This window comes from Cyprinus carpio, chromosome B16, assembly GCF_018340385.1.
Source record: "Cyprinus carpio isolate SPL01 chromosome B16, ASM1834038v1, whole genome shotgun sequence".
NCBI classification, from domain to species: domain Eukaryota; kingdom Metazoa; phylum Chordata; class Actinopteri; order Cypriniformes; family Cyprinidae; genus Cyprinus; species Cyprinus carpio.
Genome location: NC_056612.1, coordinates 5,887,854 through 5,906,149, shown reverse-complemented (window position 1 = coordinate 5,906,149; position 18,296 = coordinate 5,887,854). Strand labels below are relative to the sequence as shown.

General features: G+C 36.9%; 1 protein-coding gene across 1 annotated transcript in view; it reads left to right on the top strand.

Moving 5' to 3' along the window:
• LOC109104582 (ADAMTS-like protein 4) overlaps positions 1-18,296 on the top strand; it is a 59,330-nt gene extending 41,034 nt beyond the window's left edge. Inside the window, 13 exon segments of the mRNA XM_042740465.1 lie at positions 614-753; positions 1,319-1,523; positions 7,128-7,315; positions 9,339-9,465; positions 10,932-11,204; positions 12,435-12,564; positions 13,957-14,161; positions 15,229-15,402; positions 15,508-15,687; positions 16,999-17,163; positions 17,165-17,179; positions 17,256-17,400; positions 17,484-18,296. Coding sequence (XP_042596399.1) covers positions 614-753; positions 1,319-1,523; positions 7,128-7,315; positions 9,339-9,465; positions 10,932-11,204; positions 12,435-12,564; positions 13,957-14,161; positions 15,229-15,402; positions 15,508-15,687; positions 16,999-17,163; positions 17,165-17,179; positions 17,256-17,400; positions 17,484-17,614 — 2,078 coding nt within the window. The 3' untranslated portion in view covers positions 17,615-18,296.

The window sequence follows — 18,296 nt, the reverse complement described above, 5'->3', positions numbered from 1 at the left end:
TTGACCCATACAATGTATTGTTGTCTATTGCTACAAATATACCTGTGCTACTGATGACTGCTTCTGTGCTGCAGGGACACATATACAGTATGTCATGTATACATATATCCATCCTAATACCTGTTGATATACAATGATTATATAAGTAAATATATATGAAAAACATATACTGTATAAACATACTGATTGTGTGTGTGTGTGTGTGTGTGTGTGTGTGTGTGTGTGTGTGTGTGTGTGTGTGTGTGTGTGTGTGTGTGTGTGTGTGTGTGTGTGTTGTTTTATTAAACTTGCATGTAGGGCAAAAAATGCTATATTACATTCCCATATGGGAAGGCAGCTATTGTCATTTTTGTTTTTGAAGTTCTATATGCAGATGAGGTTTATTATATTTAGCTAACCTCTTTGCAAATGCAATGACCTCAGCCAAGCTGTGAAATACTGAAATGGTATGATACATGTGATACACAATATGTAAACATGGGCAATCACGGCTATTAAATCATTACTGTGCCAATTTCTGAAAGATACATTTTTGCAGCAGCTTTTTCAGTAAATGGTTTTGGAGAGCTAGTATGTGATGAATGAACTGCTGTCTGATGTTGTTCTGTGGCAGTGGGTCTGGAGCAGCAGTGTGAGCTGACCTGTCGACCGGTCGGGTATCGTTTCTACGTGCGGCAGGCGGAGAGGGTACGAGATGGAACGCCCTGCGCAAATAACACACCCAACGATGTGTGTGTGGGAGGACGCTGTCTGGTGAGAAAACAGGCCCACATGCACCAATATGATAGTAACACCAGCCACTGTGATTCATGTCTAAGTCTAAATCTGCTCAGTTCTAGTGCTGACATTGTGAGGACAACATTACCGGGCCCGTATTCTTAAAGCTTCTAAGAATCCTCTCAGAGAGCTCTTAATTTTGCTTACATTTTTTTTCTTTTTAACTAGGAATCGTAGCTTAAGAGTGATTCAGGACAAAGAGGAAAAGCCAAAAACATTCATCTTATTAAGTAGGCAGTGGTGACCCCGATGCTAAGTATGACACATTCTTTTGAAGACAGTGATTGATTGTCCAAGAAGAAAAAAAGCGCTTTTAAATAGTGCCTTTTTTTCCCCTAGTTTTACCCTAATCACACACTCACTCACTCACTCACTCACTCACACAATTTTGTCACTAGGAGCAACTCTTTGCTCTAAAACTTTTCATGAATATGGGCCCTGATGTTTAGTTCTAGAATCTGTCTGCTTCATGCTCCACTGTAATGAAGTGATTGTTTCCTCCGTGTGTGTGTGTGTGTGTGTGTGTGTGTGTGTGTGTCAGAGCGAGGGCTGTGACGGTGTGTTGGGCTCAGGGTTGGTCCGGGATCGCTGTGGCATGTGCGGCGGGGGAGACGGCACCTGTGAGAGGGTCACAGGAAGTTTCCTGAACACCAGCGTCCCACTGGGCTACCATAAAATCCTGAACATCCCGCCCGGAGCCACGGCCATCAACATCACTGAGAGACGAGCCAGTCCCAACTATCTGGGTATGAACTCTGTGTGTGTGGGTCTGGTTTGGACCAAATATCTGCTCTGAAACATTTTCTGCATTTTTCTCCTTGAGGAAATGGCTTAATTAAATTAAATACAAAATAATAATGAAAATATATAACTGCCTAAAGCATTGTGTGAGGATTGGGTTATGGGTCAGATAATGTCATTAGCTCTGTATAAAATGCAAAGTCCCAGCCATGATAGAAACACAAACGTGTCTGTATGTGTGTGTGTGGTCATTTTTGTTGTGTTTGTCTTTCCTTATGGTGAACAAATGTCCTTACAATAATCAAACCTGACAAGCGTTCCTTGTGCCAACATGCCTAGTGGAAAACAGCTTCATAAAGGAACTAAATTCTATCTTACTTCATTAAATTTTGGAGTATTTCCCTATGAAGGCAAGTGCATGAACTATGTGAACACTGGAATGACGGTTTGTCTTTGCAGGGCAGAATAATTCACTCTGAAACATAAACTGTATTTACTCACCCTCACATAGATGTGGCGATAGTAAATAGGGCTTAAAATGGTGTAAAAATGGCCATATAAATCCATAAAGTGTCACGCTGCTGCTAGATGAAGGTAAAGGCGTATGAAGAAGATAAATTCAAACAGGGTATTTATTCCAACAAACACAGAAGATCAGGTAATCCATGACCAGCAAACATGAGGTATAAATAATCACCGACAAACTCAAACTGAGCAGACAGGAACTTAAATACACAGACCAAACGAGCGCTGTGAAAAAGTCGGGGAAAAAAATGTATTACAAAAAAATGGTCAAATGACTGGCAGCTAAGGCCTGCCAGACAAAAACCATAAAATTAAAGTAAAATATCGTAATTGAAACTAGGAAAAATCTGTAAAATATTTTTGATACCCATTAAAACCTTTAATGAATTTTATTGTTTTTGCACTTTCTGTCAATTAGGATATTTTACCGTAATTTTACGGTTTTTGTTTTGCAGCCAGTCATTTGACCGGTGTTTATTTATTTGTTTTTTGAGGATAATAATTTAATTAACAAGACACAGGTGAACTAACTAACATAATCAAGGGAAGACAGAAACTAGGTCAACGAACACATGATCAAAGAAAACAAACTAAAGGTCATGTTGTTGTGACACAAAGCTATTGTTGCAGCCAAATTTATTAGTTTTCCTTTAATTATATTTATGATTTGGCACAAACTTCAAATTAATGTTAATCAAAAACATTTATTTTCCCAAAGATAAAAATGTATATTCATCGAGTAAAAGTAAAAAATATTATTTATTATAAAGACCATACTTAATCAATTATTATATATCAAGACACTTTCTTTAGACACATATAGAGGACCAAACCTGCAGAAATTTAAAATAAATAAATATGCAAATAAATACATGTGTGTATAAATACACATATTCTTGATAAATACATATATTAATAATTAAACGTGTGATGAAAGTAGGCAAATAAATAAAATAAATTGGTGGGCAAATGGAAAATGTTTAAGGAAATGCTAAACTCATCCTAACTATTTAAGTAATTTTTTGCAGTTCAACAGAGCATACTTTTAAAAAAAAAAACTGAGAAAAACTGAGCTGTATTGTCAATACAGTATCTGTGACTTTACAAACGATCCAACTGAATGGCCAGAGGTGTCCTTTCCATCCTTCAATGTTCGCAAGGGACCGTGTTTATATACGTCTCAGTTATAATGCACACCTTTTATTTTTTTTTATATATTTTTTTTAAATAAACTGTTAAATCATATATAAATGCTGTTTATTTTACTACTGAATGGGCTCAAACACAAAATATATCATAATTTAAAGCTCAATAGCATTTGAGGAGAAGGACTTACAGTGTTGATGTAGGTCTCGGTTATAATGCACACCTTTTATCTTATAATAATATCATATAATATGAAAGTAGAATTTTTAGTAAAACTAAAAACATTTTGTTAATCAATGTTTAATTTCTTTTGCTTACTATAAAGACATAAATGTTTGTTTTGAAAGACATTAATAAGCCCAGTCAAGCCAAAAAACGATTAAGTCTATTTTATTATTATTATTTATTTATTTATTTATTTATTGTCCTTTCAGGAGTTTTATTTGCTTTCAACCAAACTGAATTTAGATAATAACACAGTCATTTCACTTTTCAGTCTATGCATTTTTGTCATTTTGGGAGCTTGACAGCCCTAGTCTTCTTACACATTTGTAAGTAAGAGAGCAGCCTGAACATTCTTCTAAACTCCTTATTTTTTGTTTGACAAAAGGGTTTGCACCATAGGGTGAATAAATGATGACATAATTTAGTTGGATTAGTTTTAAGGAATTATGATTAGCTAAATTTAAAGCAATGGATGTTTGTCCTGACACAAATCATCACATTCATGAGTGAGTGCGTGTGTGCGTGTGTGTGTGTGTGTGTGTGTGTGTGTGTGTGTGTGTGTGTGTGTGTGTGTGTGTGTGTGTGTGACTGTAAATGCATGCACTCACATACATCATACAACAGGATATGTTTCTACCTGCTAATGTGAGATTGGTGTGACTTGGTCATTGTTCCTCGGCTTTACCTCAGCTCAGAGTTCAAACCTCCAGCCAAACATTCAGCTCATAAACAACAGCGATCACGAGCAGAGGGATGTTTTTTAAATTCTTCACAGCTGCTGTTGATCACTACAGATGATCTAGAGCGTGTATGTCTAAATTCAGATGATAATGTCCAATTGTTTGAGCGTGCGGTGCGTTTGGGGCAGCGATGACTCACTGTCCTGAGAGGGATGCTGATATTACGTTCATCTTAATATTAATATGTTACATCTGAACATGACTCAGGAATGCACATATTCACAGCTGAGGGTGCGTGGGGTTTGGAGGATCTCTCTGGGCTGGATTAGGTAATGCAGGCATGTTTTCATAAGTGAATATGACCCTGAGTCAGACTCATGGACATGTCTGTGTTTGTTTTTCTGTACTCCCAGGCCCGTTTCTCTGTGTGTTCTAGTATGGTGGGATTGTGCCCCGGAGGCTGACTGCTGTAGTAGACAAAACACTTACCGGGTTACATGACAAATCAGCTCTTTTTCTCTCTCTGACATCCTTTTTTTTTGGCTTTGTATTTGTTTTCTCCTGTGTCTCTCTTTGATTCTGTCTGACCCACTTTTATTGCATCGGAGGTGTTAACTATCGCTGTTATTATTGTTTATATTTCCTCTAGCACTGAGTATTATAGGTCAGTGTGTGTGTGTGTGTGTCATCCTGCAGTGTTTGCGCAAACAGCACCTGCCCTCAGCAGTGCCCTGGAAACCACCCACAATTCTCCAGCATCACTGCAGACAGTTTTGCACAAGTGCACATAAAAGATCATTTGCACAAGCAAAACAGAAAATGTAAAAAAAAAAAAAAAATTGAAGAAGAATTGTATTTGTCTAGTTTGGGTATGACTAGTTTAAGTATCAGTTTACTAGTGATACTAGTAAAACTAGTATCACTAAACTAGTTTATATATTTTAAGTAGCAATATTAGTCTAGTGTAGGTGTCAGTAGTTTTGGTAGTCATATTAGTTTAATTGTCAGTGTTGGTCTAGTTTAAGTCTCGGTTGTTTATTGATACTAGTTTATGTATTTGTATTTGACTAGTTTAGGTGTCAGTAGTATGAGTAGTCATACTAGTTTTAAGTGTCAGTGTTGGTCTAGTTTAAGTCTCACTTGTTTACTGATACCAGTTTAAGTATCAATATTTCACTAGTTTAGGGGTCAGTAGTTCAGTTAGTAATACTAATTTAAGTATCAGTATTGATCTAGTTCAGGTGTCACTAGTTTGAGTAGTCATCCTAGTTTAAGTATCTATATTTCTCTAGTTTGGATGTCAGTAGTTTGGGAAGTAATGGTAATGTAATGATCAGTGTTTGTTTAATCATCAGTATTTAAGTAGTAGTTTAAAGGGTAACTCCACCCCAAAATGAAAATTTAGTCATTAAGCACTTACCCCCATGTCATTCCAAACCCGTAAAAGCTCCGTTCATCTTCAGAACAAATTTAAGATATTTTGGATGAAAACCTGGAGGCCTGTGACTGTCCCATAAACTGCCAAATAAATAACAGTGTCAAGGTCCAGGAAAGTTATGAAAGTCGTCATCAGAATACTCCATCTGCCATCAGACGTGCAATCTGGGTTATATGAAGCACCGGGAACACTTTTTGTAAGCAAAGAAACCAAAAATAATGACTTTATTCAACAATTCTTTTGTCAACAGTCTCCTCTGTAACTCTCCATATCACCGTATGCTGCATATGCTCTTCTGTAGCATCCGCGCCAAAAGGGTGCGCTGTTTCGCATCCTTGTGGCACGGATGATACAGAAGAGCATACGGTGATATGGAGAGACACAGAGGAGACTGTTGACAAAGGAATTGTTGAATAAAGTCGTTATTTTTATTTTCTTCGCTTACAAAAAGTGTTCCCGGTGCTTCATATAACCCAGATTGCACGTCTGATGGCAGATGGATTATTCTGAAGACGACTTTAATACCTTTTCTGGACCTTGACACTGTTATTTATTTGGCAGTCTATGGGACAGTCACAGGCCTCCCGGTTTTCATCCAAAATATCTTAAGTTGTGTTCTGAAGACGAACAAACTTTTACGGGTTTGGAACGACATGGGGGTAAGTGCTTAATGACAAAATTTTCATTTTGGGGTGGAATATCCCTTTAAGTATTAAGTAATGTCAAGTTTCTGTATCGGTCAATAATAATTGTTTTGGTATCAGTACTGGACTAGTTTGGGTGTGAGTAGTTTTGGTATTCCGAGTATTCATACTACTTTGGTTATCAGTGTTTGTTTAGTTTAATTATCAGTATTCATGTCATGATACGAGTTTAAGTATCAGTAATGGTCTAGTTTTGGTGTCAGTTTTTCTGGGTAGTTGAATAGCTTAAGTGTCAGTTTGTATCTAGTTTAGGTATCACTAGTTTAATGACACTTGTGTAAGTATCAGTACTGATGTAGTATTTGTATAGATCTTGTTTAGGTGTCAGTCATTTGTAGTGTAATACTAAGTGTGTTGTGAATTGTACAGCTCTGATCATTAGGTCTCAGAAGAATTTAATGAATAACGATAAGCTCATATTGAGATCTCTCATGTTTGATTACCAGTATTGTTGTCTTAGGCAAATCTAAGCACAGTTTGAGATTTACATTTGCTCTCAATGTAGGGTGATGTGAAACAATTGAGATATGAAAGAGATCTCATTATTAGCTGGTAGCTGTTTCATTCAATGAGTGCCATACAGATTTGCTTAATTTTAGTTTACTGATCTTTGTGCTGCATCCTTTCTTTTTCATTCCTCTTTCTTTGAAACTCTTGCTATGCACTTCTTAGAGTTCCTAGTTGCATAAGATGTGTGATTATGGTAGGAAACTCATAAAAAGTTCATCACAAGCAGAACTGGGATCTGTAATTACAGACAGCTAAAAACAGCCGTTCTACAAACAAATAATGACTGTCAAATGAATCTTAAAACCATATTTTTAAGATCATGTCCAGCTCTGTATGTTGTGACTGTGAGCAGCTCATAAATGCATGTGTTTGTGTCTGCAGCCTTGCGCAGTGGAACAGGTCAGTCGGTGGTGAACGGACGCTGGGCGGTCGATCCTCCGGGAGAGTATCAGGCAGGAGGAACCACTTTCCTGTACAGCCGACCCAAAACTGGGCCTCAAGAGCAGGGAGAAGAGAGAGGAGAAACCCTCACCGCTCCTGGACCCACAACAGCCCAGCTGCAGCTATACGTAAGCACACACACACACTCACACACACACACACACACACTCACACTCACACTCATGTTCATATAGTATATTAGAGTAATGTGGAAAGAGGTAGACAGATCTGGCTTGTGTGTGATGGAGCACAAACTCTGAACTGGGAGGTTTTACCGCAGGAATAAGCCATTATCTTTATGTTTATACATGATGATATTATATGAATATAACACTTCTCCTAACTCATGTTAGAAACTCTATCATTTTCCTGTAACGGCTTATATCATGAAACAGTATGAGCCAATACCAGAAAGTATTTTAAATTAATAAAAATTACACAGCTGAATATCAGTATTGGTCAGGTATCAGTAGTTTGGGTATTCATATTAGTTAAAGTGTCAGTATTTGTGTAATTTAGGTATCAATAGTAATCAATCATACAAGTTTATTTAGGTTTGATAGTCATACTGTGGTTATCAGTAATTAGTTATCAATATTTAGTAGTTTGGTAGACATACAAGTTTAGTTATCTGTTTTGTGCTAGTTTAATTGTCAATATTTAAGTTTTGATACTAGTTTAAATGTTAGTAATGGTCTTGTTTAGGTATGACCAGTTTCTTGATACTAGTTAGTATTGGTCTGTTTTAGGTATTGGTAGTTATGTTAGTCCTGCTACCTTAATAATCAGTATTTAAATTATAAATCTAGTTTAAGTATCAGCATTTATCTAGTTATATTTTCAGTATTTAAGTTGTGATACTAGTTGAAGTATCAGTAATGGTCAACTTTAGGTACCATTTGTTTAATGATCTAGTTTAATATCAGTATTGGTCTAGTTTAGGTATGGCTTGTCTAATTATACTAGTTTAAGTATCAGTATTTGTCTACTAAAGGTATCAGTAGTTTTAGTAGTCACACTACTTTACTAGTTTACTAGATACTAGTTTAAGTCTCACTATTGGTCTAGTGTAGATGTTAGTGGTTTGGTTAGTCATACTAGAAGTTTAAGTATCAGTATTGGTCTAGTTTAGGTGTGATGTTTTATTGCTTCTAGTTTAAATGTTAGTATTGGTCTAGTTTATGTGTCAGTGGTTTGGACAGTCATACTTGTTTAACTATCAGTATTGGTCTAGTTTAGGTGTTAGTGGTTTGGGTAGTCATACTAGTTTAAGTATCAGTATTGGTCTAGTTTAGGTGTGATGTTTTATTGATACTAGTTTAAATGTTAGTATTGGTCTAGTTTATGTGTTAGTGGTTTGGGTAGTCATACAGTATTGGTATAGTTTAGGTCTCAGTAGTCATACTCAGTTGTCATACTAGTTAAATAACAGTATTAGTCTGGTTTAGGTGTTAATGATTCAGGAAGTCATACTAGTTGAAGTATTAGTACTGTTGTAGTGTCAGTGGTTTGTGTATTGTCATACTAGTTTAAGTAAAAGTAGTGATCTAGTTTAAGCGTGATGTTTTTATTGCTACTAGTTTAAGTGTCAGTATTGGTCTAGTTTATGTGTCAGTGGTTTGGATAGTTATACTGGTTTGCGTATCAGTATTGGTGTAGTTTAAGTATCACTTTTTATCGATACTAGTTGAAATGTCAGTATTGGTCTAGTTTAGGTGTTGGTGGTCTGGGTAGTCATACTAGTTTAATTATCAGCACTAGTCTAGTTGGGTGTCAGTGGTTTCTGTAGTCATACTAATTTAAGTGTCAGTATTAGGCTCGTTCAAGTATCACTAGTTTGGTGATACTAGTTTAAGCTTCAGTATTGGTCTAGTTTGGGTGTCAGTTGAAGTTGGTTGTTAACACAGTAACAGCATGGATAGCTGTTGATTTGGTTTTGGAAGAATTCATACTTCAGCTTTAAGTTCATTCAGATGTTATGAAAAAGACAGTCCACATACTGTGGTGCGTGTGTAGGAGTGTGTTCTGAGTGTCTGTGCATCAGTGAAATACGGCCGATTCTAACTGGAATGCGGTCATGGAGTGAGACGTTACCATATGCTGGAGTTTATTAACCTGTTTTTTGCTGTCTCGCTCTCTCTCTCGCTGTAGATTATTTTCCACAGGCAGAATCCAGGCATAGACTATGAATATTACATCCCAGTGGAGAAACAGAGGGACGGAGAGAGAGAAGTACACAGAGAGAGAGAGCGAGGACGGGCTGCGCTCAGAGAAATCAGTGAGTTTTCCTACAGTCTCCTTGTCACAGAGAGTCTCTCTCTGACTAACCATTTCTATTTTTCTCTCCTGATGATCTTCTCTCTCACTCTAAATTTATAGTGTTTATACGTGTGTGTCACAAAGATATATTTCACTGAGCAGTCTTCTCTTATTTCTCTCATCACTTATTGGCTACCACTGAAACCTTTTAAGGTCATTACAGGAGAGTGTGTGTGTGTGTGTGTGTGTGTGTGTGTGTCTGTGTGTGTCTGTGTATGTGTGTGTTTGTGTTTGTGTTTGTGTGTGTTTGTGTGTGAGTGTGTGTGTGTGTGTGTGTGTAAAATGGGCAACAGAGGATGATGCTTAACAGAGGTTTTATGAGAATGGGGTCACAGTGAGAGTGTGTGACATGAGACAAAAAGCATGAATCAGGCTTTAGTTCTGTGCCAGCCCTGCTAAAAAATATTCTTGTTGTAACTTGGGAACAGGCTAGGAGACCAGCTAAATCAGCTTAAACCAGCTAATACCAGCACACCACAGGCTGGTTTAAGCTGGTCTTTTCAGCAGGGAATTAAAACCTAGTCAGACTGCCTTGCTTCTGTTCCCTACACAGACAGCAAGGTTACCTTCTGAAGCAGCATCCCAGCTAAAAGGGAACATCATCAGTGACATTTTATTTATTTCTGACGCTGCATGTTGCTAAAATAACAGAATATCCTAAAGGATATTCACACATGTAGTAACTTGCAGCACTATTTTAATGAGCGATATGAGGATTTCTGATACATGAGCAACAGCAGCTATTAGCAATGCACTAGTGCAAAACAAATACTTAACCACGTTTTTTTGCACAACATTTCTTACCTTTTTACAACTTTGTGCACTCATAGTGTACTTCAAATCTTAAAAGTGCATTTTTATAAAAAAAAAAAATACTTGCAGATAATATAGTAATATTATTGAAATAAAGGTCCACTTAAGTGCACTTAAAAGACTTTCATGACTGGACACTTAAGTGCATTACAAACGTGTAATTACAAATTAATTTAAATCCATGACATACTAGATTCAAAAGAAATTGCATTAAGGTAAATTTTAGATTACCATAAATGCTTGTCAGTACATTCAGCAGTAACACTTTAATAATATTTCCAAGACACTAGAATTATGAAATTACATGTAAAGATGTACTTAAGTCCTAACTAAATCAAAAAAGCACTCAGTAGTTCGGCTAATTGTATTTAATATAAATTTAAACTATAATGCAGTTTTAATTTCCTTTAACATGCAATTAATTCTAAAAACATTACATGTAGTTATTTTTATTTCTGTATTAAGTAGGCTACTCTTTTTAAAAGCATGCTAAAGTTTTATTTATTTTTTTCTTTCTCTCCACAAGTTGCATTCACTGTTGAATGACTAATAGTTTAGCATTTAGTTATAGGTAGGCACTAGTTTTTGAGGGCTCTTCTCTCTGTGTTTCAGATGGCTTCTCAGTGGCAGTGGAGAATCCTATCGCTGCTCCTCCTGTATCTTCTTCTGCCTCCTCACCTCCATTTTCATTCCCTTCCTCCTCATCTTCATCATCGTCTTCCTCTGTATCTGATCGATGGCCACAAGAGAGGCCCCGCCCACAGGGCTTAGGACCCAATCGGAACGCTCGAATCCCTCCAAGAACAGACCTCCCATTGGACAATCAGCCTGTGTTTGTGTGGCGAAGAGGCGCGCTGACAGAATGCACGGCTACCTGTGGAAAAGGTCAGAGAATTATTAAAAATTTTACAGTTCCGCAAATGATTTCTGAAGATCATGTGACTCTGAAGACCGGAGTAATGATGCTGAAAATTAAGCTTTGTGCAATACATTCATATAGAAAACAGCTATTTTGCCTTGTAATAATATTTCACTATATAACTGTTTTTACTGTATTTTTGATCAAATAAATGCAGCTTTGATGAGCGTAAGAGAAAAAAATCAGTAACACTGAACGTAAAGCCTATATGTAAAATACATTAAGGTGCATCTTCAAGGCACAATTAATGCATTAAAACTACTTTTATAATGCATTATACTGTACATAAAGGCTTTATATAAAATGTTTACCAAAAAACTACATATTCTGTTTTGTGAATGATGGCTCTCTTTAGTACATTGTAAATCCATGGTTCAACTCACATGGACCTGTGCTTTAGGTTTTACAGCAGTTGACAGCACACATTACTGCTTTGAGAGGCTCTTCTTTAAACCTGTGATCCAGAGTGGACGTGGTGGATTAATGCTATGTTTATTTGTAATAGGAGAGCTGGAAACACTCAGAGAACATGAACCCATTGCCTACTGACATGAAGAAAGCCAAGCGCTGTGGAACAGGGCGTACATGTGCCAAACTGTTAGGGAGTTTCTCTGCAGGGCTGTGTGTGTTTTTGAGGGGTTTCTCAGATGCTCACCACTGGTTTTGATTAATCTGATTTGCCGAGTGTGGATTTGCTCTCTGCCTCCTCCTTCTGGTGTGTTTGAAGAGCTGCAGACTGACACTGTGCTCTTATGTTAGTGGTGTTTGCTCAGGCAAGCGTCAACATTACTATTGCTCAGATTTAGAGTTAATGATTTAAACAAACCCCTAAACTTATAGTTCACCCAAAATTTTTATAAAATGTGCTCACCCTCAGACCATCCAAGTTTGTTTCTTCATCAGATTTGGAGAAATGTAGCATTGCATCAGTGTCTCAGCAATGGATGCTGAGGTGAGAAAATTTTTAGATGATTTTTTTAACTATTCCAAGAGAAAGAGAGAGAGAGAGAGAAAAAAAAAAACAAGGAATCCCAGCAATATCTAGAGACAAGATGATCACAGAGACTTGATGGTGTAAACTACTACCCAGAATACCTTACCATTTTACACCACTTACCGCTAACAATGCTGTGCTATGTGCTATGTGTGTGTTTGCTTGTTTTTTGATGTGTGCATGTGTGTTTGTGTGTATTCAGGCTCTCAGTACAGAGAGATTGTGTGTGTGAATCGACACACAGAACAGGAAGTCCATGAGAGGAGGTGTGACTCCGCAACCAAACCTGCACCAGAGGAGGAACCGTGTAACGTTCATCCCTGTCCACCATTGTGAGTAACTCTCTGTGTGATTGTGATAAACTGCTCTTTTTTTTCTTTTTCTTTTTTTCTAGAAATGAATAATTTTATTCTAAAAAAATGCAATAACACAACTTACAAAAAAAAGAAACATAAAATAAGCAGCAAAAAAGAATACAACAATGAAAACAAAATATCATTGAGCAGCAAATCAGAATATCAGAATGATTTCTGAAGATCATGTGACACTGAAGACTGGAGCAATGATGCTGAAAATTCAGCTTTGATCACAGAAATAAATTACATTATATTATATATTCACATTATAAAAAGCTAATTTAAATTGTAATAATAATTCACATTTTTAATTCAAAAACATTTAAAAAAATTTAATGACCCCATACTTGAACTGAACTGCTGGTTTCGTCTGGTCAGAGGAGAACTGGCCCCCGACTGAGCCTGGTTTCTCCCAAGGTTTTTTCTCCATTCTGTCAACGATGTAGTTTTGGTTCCTTGCCACTGTCGCCTCTGGCTTGCTTAGTTGGGACACTTCATTTACAGCGATATCGTTGACTTGATTGCAAATTATTGCACAGATACTATTTAAACTGAACTGAGCTGCATGATGACATCACTGATATTCAAGAAAAATATGTTATGCTTATATATTAAATATATTTATATGAATATATACAAGTATAAATGTGCAAATATTTTCAAAATATATTCTGTATGTATGTGTATTTTTATACACACACACACACACACACATACATATATGATGGAAACAAAAACTTTTATTTTGGATGTGATTAATTGTGTTCTACTGCACAGATGTGAATTTACTTTCCCTTCAGCCTGAGGTTTATTCCTTACACTTTTTGGTATGAAAGGGCTTTTACATTTTCTATGAATAAAATGTTTGATATTAAAAACAATCTGCTTATATTTCAAAAGTAACACAAAAGTAACGCAAAACGTAACGTAACGCATTACTTTCCATAAAAAGTAACTAACATAATAACAAACCATAATACTTGTATATTTAAAGAAAAAATCCAACACCATAAAAACAAAATAACCCAAACACAACAAGTAAGTATGTTTCTGTATTCCTTACCATCAATTACAAAAATATTCCAGGTTAAATACAGTGTAAGGTCTGTTGACAGCATGTAGGCATATAATTTTCCATTAAACACTGTTCACATCAAACAAAAAAAGTTCATCCATCTAGAAAAGTAGTAACTTTACAGATAAAATAGGAAACAATTTATTTGAATCATGCCTGTAAGGGCTCTTAAAAACATGCTCAGGTTTCTGCTGTTCCACATCCTGCACCACAGACTTTCTGTATGAATATACTGTATTAGGGTTGCTGTATAGTGTGTATCTCAGTGAACCTGTGTGTGTGTGTTTGTGTAGCTGGGATATGGGCTCGTGGTCCGAGTGCAGTGTTTCCTGCGGCTGGGGCGTGCAGCAGCGTCACATACAGTGCAGGCAGAGTTTTGGGAATCGCTCAACCATGGTTCACCCTCAGCGCTGCTCCAGTCTCACCCGCCCCAACGCCACGCAGCCCTGCCACCCACGCGTCTGCTCGCACTGGGAGATCAGCACCAACTGGAGCACGGTAAGACTACAGGGTGACTACAGGTTATCTATTTACTGTTATTTAGTATATTTAGTACATATTATTTTTAATAAAATGTTTTTTATATTTTAGCAGCTGTGGGGTTTTTTGTTAGACAGTTTACATTGTGAAACCCTCATAAAAGTTGTGACTAAACTCCTTTACCTTGTGCATTAATTTAAAAGTTACACAGAGGTCATTAGAGAAAAAAATAATAATTATGTTTTTTTTTTGTTTTTTTTTACCAACATCAGTCCTGGGGTGCATTTCCCATAAAAGTAACTATGGTTGCAAGTTCCATCATTACCAGTAGCGTTCAATGGAATTAACGACCATAGCTAGCGATGCTTTTGGGAAATAGAGATTTAAACCCTTTAAATGCTGGTTTGTTTACATACACTTGTTTTAATGGTTTTCACTGGTGACATTTTTGATCTTGAGTGTAAAATAGATTTATAAAGAGAATTTAAAATTCCAATGAAAATACACTTTTTGTTTATTAACTTGGTCGGCGTTTTTTTTTTTTTTTTTTTTTTTTTTGGCAAAAATTATGTTTTTTGCTTTAACACAGCCAAATATATATATAAAAAAAAATGAAAAATGCAAATATGTTCCTAAGGATACATAAGGCTTAAGGCTTATTAGGCTTAAGGCCACCACAAGCATTGCATTTTTAAGATTAAAAATAGTCCAACTTTTAAAAAATTAGTCTTGTGAATTGTGAATTGAGACCTCTGTATTGTTCCATATTGCTTTCTGTGTAGCTGTTTCTTGAGTTAATTCCTCTAATGAAAAGTGTTTGATCTGGGTCAGATGAATCCAAAATCAGAACTTCCTTGAGACTGATTAGTTAGTTGGCTAGTTGATAAAGCAACCTACTGACTAGCTGATTTAGAAAATGTAGTTTTACTCTAGTCTGTAAGTCTGTAAGTGTTTAAGTCTGGTCACATAGCCGTCTTTGATATATCTCTATGTGTGTGTGTGTGTGTGTGTGTGTGTGTGAGAGAGAGAGAGTGAGAGAGACTGGTGTGTGTGTTTGTGTGTGTAAACGTGTCTGTTTCCCACAGTGCTCAGTGGATTGTGGAGTGGGAAAGAGATCCCGGAGCGTGCGCTGTGTCAGTGACCATGGCAACACTGTGAATGACAGGGAGTGCAGTGACAGGCTCCGCCCACAGCGCACAGAGGACTGTCACATGGGTCCTTGTGTCACTAACTGGTACTTCACGGACTGGACAAACACTGTGAGTACTGACCAGTGAGATTCATGTTTGCACTTGGTTTGCCAAAAGGTGATTTCATAAAATGATTTATTTATGTAGTGATGTGGATGATTGTTTCTCTGTCAGTGCTCTGCGATGTGCGGGCCGGGCGTCCAGCGAAGAGAGGTGGTGTGTTTGACCGGCGGAGGCAGGAGAGAAGGAGATGGAGGAGTGGACTGTGGGGGGGAGAAACCGGCTGATATGAAGGCATGTAACGGTGGCCCCTGTACACCCACCCACCTCTGGTACACCGGACCCTGGGGACAGGTGAGGGCCGTCTGCCTACAGCAAATATCAGTAAATTATATTCCAATGTTAAGGTCTGTGTTAGAATACAATAGAAGAACAAGTCAGAGAATAGAATAGAATAGAATATAATAGAATAGAATAGAATAGAATTAAAAAACATAAAATTAAATAGAACAAAAAATTTAATCAACCAATGAAGAATAGAATGCAAGTGAATAGAATAGTTTAACATTGCACAGAATAAGGATATAAAATAGAACTGAACAAAATTAAATGTAAAACAATTTAGAATAGAATAACCGTGTAGAGCAGAACACGTCAAATAGAATTTTTTTTTTTTTAGAATAATGTAGAACAAAATAACATCAAAGGAAACCTAATAAATTTAAATAGAACAAAATAAAATATAATAGAAAATGCTGAATGGAATAACATTGAATAGAATGGAATAATATTGCACAGAGTACAGGTAAATAGAATGGCATTTTTTAATGTAGAACAATGTAGAATAACTCAACATAGTTCAATAAAGTTAAAATAATTATATCAGAACATTCTAAAAATAAAATAGAATAGTGAAGAATATAATAATGTCAAAAGAAAAATTACGAAACTGATTAAAATGAAATAGTACAAAAGGAAATGCAAGAATTGAACAATGCAGATTAGAATATAGTTTAATAGATCAGAATGAAGTTAGAATGAAGATGAATAGAGTAGAATAAAGATTAATAGAATGGTGTAGAATAGTCTATTAGAATAAAGTTTAAATAATTCCATTAGAACATTCAACAACAGAGTAGACTATTGTAGAATAGAAAATAATTAAAGAAAAATCGAATGAAATGGGATCATATTAAATAAAACAAATGAAATGCAATAGAAAAAAGGAAAGGAAATTAAGCTGCACAGAACAGAATAGAACACAATAGAATAGAATAGTTAAATGTAGAACAGTGCCAAATAGAACAAAATAATAATAATACAGGGAAGAACAATATAATTCTTATAAAGTTCATTGAATTATAAAGAATAATTAACTTAGAACATTCTGAAAACAGAATGCAACAATGTAAAATAGAATTGAATAACATTGAAAAAGCATTGCATAAAGAATAGAATACAATACAATACAATAGAATAGAATAGACAAGTAAACTGTCACAAGTGTGTGATGGCACTGGTCACTCTTGCCAAGTTTACACTGCAAAGGTGGCAATGAAGCGCTTCTGAAGTGGCATTTATGCCCGTTACACTGAATTTTAAGCAGGCACAGAGCAGTCTTGCCTCAGCCTTACACCTTCTGTCTCTGGACTCTCTGTTGAACAGTGTAACGCAGCATGTGGAAGCGGGACCCAGCGCAGGGACATCATCTGCGTGAGGAAGGCAGGAAGTGACTTCACCGTGAGCGCTGCCAGTGAGTGCTCACACCTGGAGAAACCGTCTCCAGTGCAGCCGTGTGAACTGCAGCCCTGCACACCGCAGTGGTTCCACCACCGAGTGGAGCACGGTGAGGACGGCTTCATCTGTCCTGCAGGTTCTTTCCTTCCTCTGCTGTCACTGACTTCCCCTCTGTGTCTGTCCAGTGCTCTCGGTCCTGCGGTGAAGGGGTGCAGACGCGGGAGGTGCGGTGTCTCACTGCAGACAAACAGCACAACGCAGCCTGCGATCTGGACTCAAAACCTGCTCATGAGCGCACCTGCAACACCATACCCTGCAGTCCCTTCGAAGGTGTGTCTGAGAGTGTTTTGGCATTCTGTGTAATGATTCAGATTTTAATCCCTCTCTCTTGTTCCATCTCTCTCTCATTGTAGATGAGAACTGTAAGGACAGACGACATAACTGTGTAATGGTGGTCCAGGCTCGTCTCTGCGTCTACTCTTACTATAAGACCGCCTGCTGTGCGTCCTGCACCCAGAGTGCCCAGCGGGCCAAAAGACATTAACCCTGCACAAGCCACAGAGACGTCAGGTTCAGAGATTCACCACCAGAGCCAAAACTCAGCCAATCACAGTTCTGTCAGAGGAAACAGCCAATCAGAGGCCTTTCAGGTTCAAAAGGAATTCCAGGAGAGAATTCCAACTTGAGATCAGGATTCCTTTTAAAGTTTTTAAATGTTACCGCATATGGGCCCATAGGCTCAAATGATTGACAGTAGCTCTTTCCCCATTGATGACAAGTGTTTAGTACACTGTCCTGTCAAATACTCAACCATTCCTTAAATGATCTTTAAGCAAATGCACTGAAGCTGCAGGTCCACATTCTGGACACGTGAATGAAGATATTGATAAGTGGGAACAATTCTAGAAGTTGCCTTTGTGCTTTTGTCACACATGAAGTGTTTCATAACGGTTTACTTTTATTGCAAGTAATTGAATACAGAATCTGGTATTTGAACTAATATTCTGCCTCATTTATTTGGTTTATTTGTGCGGCCGAAGTATGACAAAACATGCAGATAAAGCATAAGTTACATTAAGTAATTTATAAGTATGTTGCATTAGCACTTAAAACTTAAAGTTTTTGTTAGTAAGTAAAAAAGCGAATGATTTTCCAATTAAAATTACATACTTATTGCATAAAACTTGTGAGCAGTGATACATTTTTACATAAACATTGATTCTCTC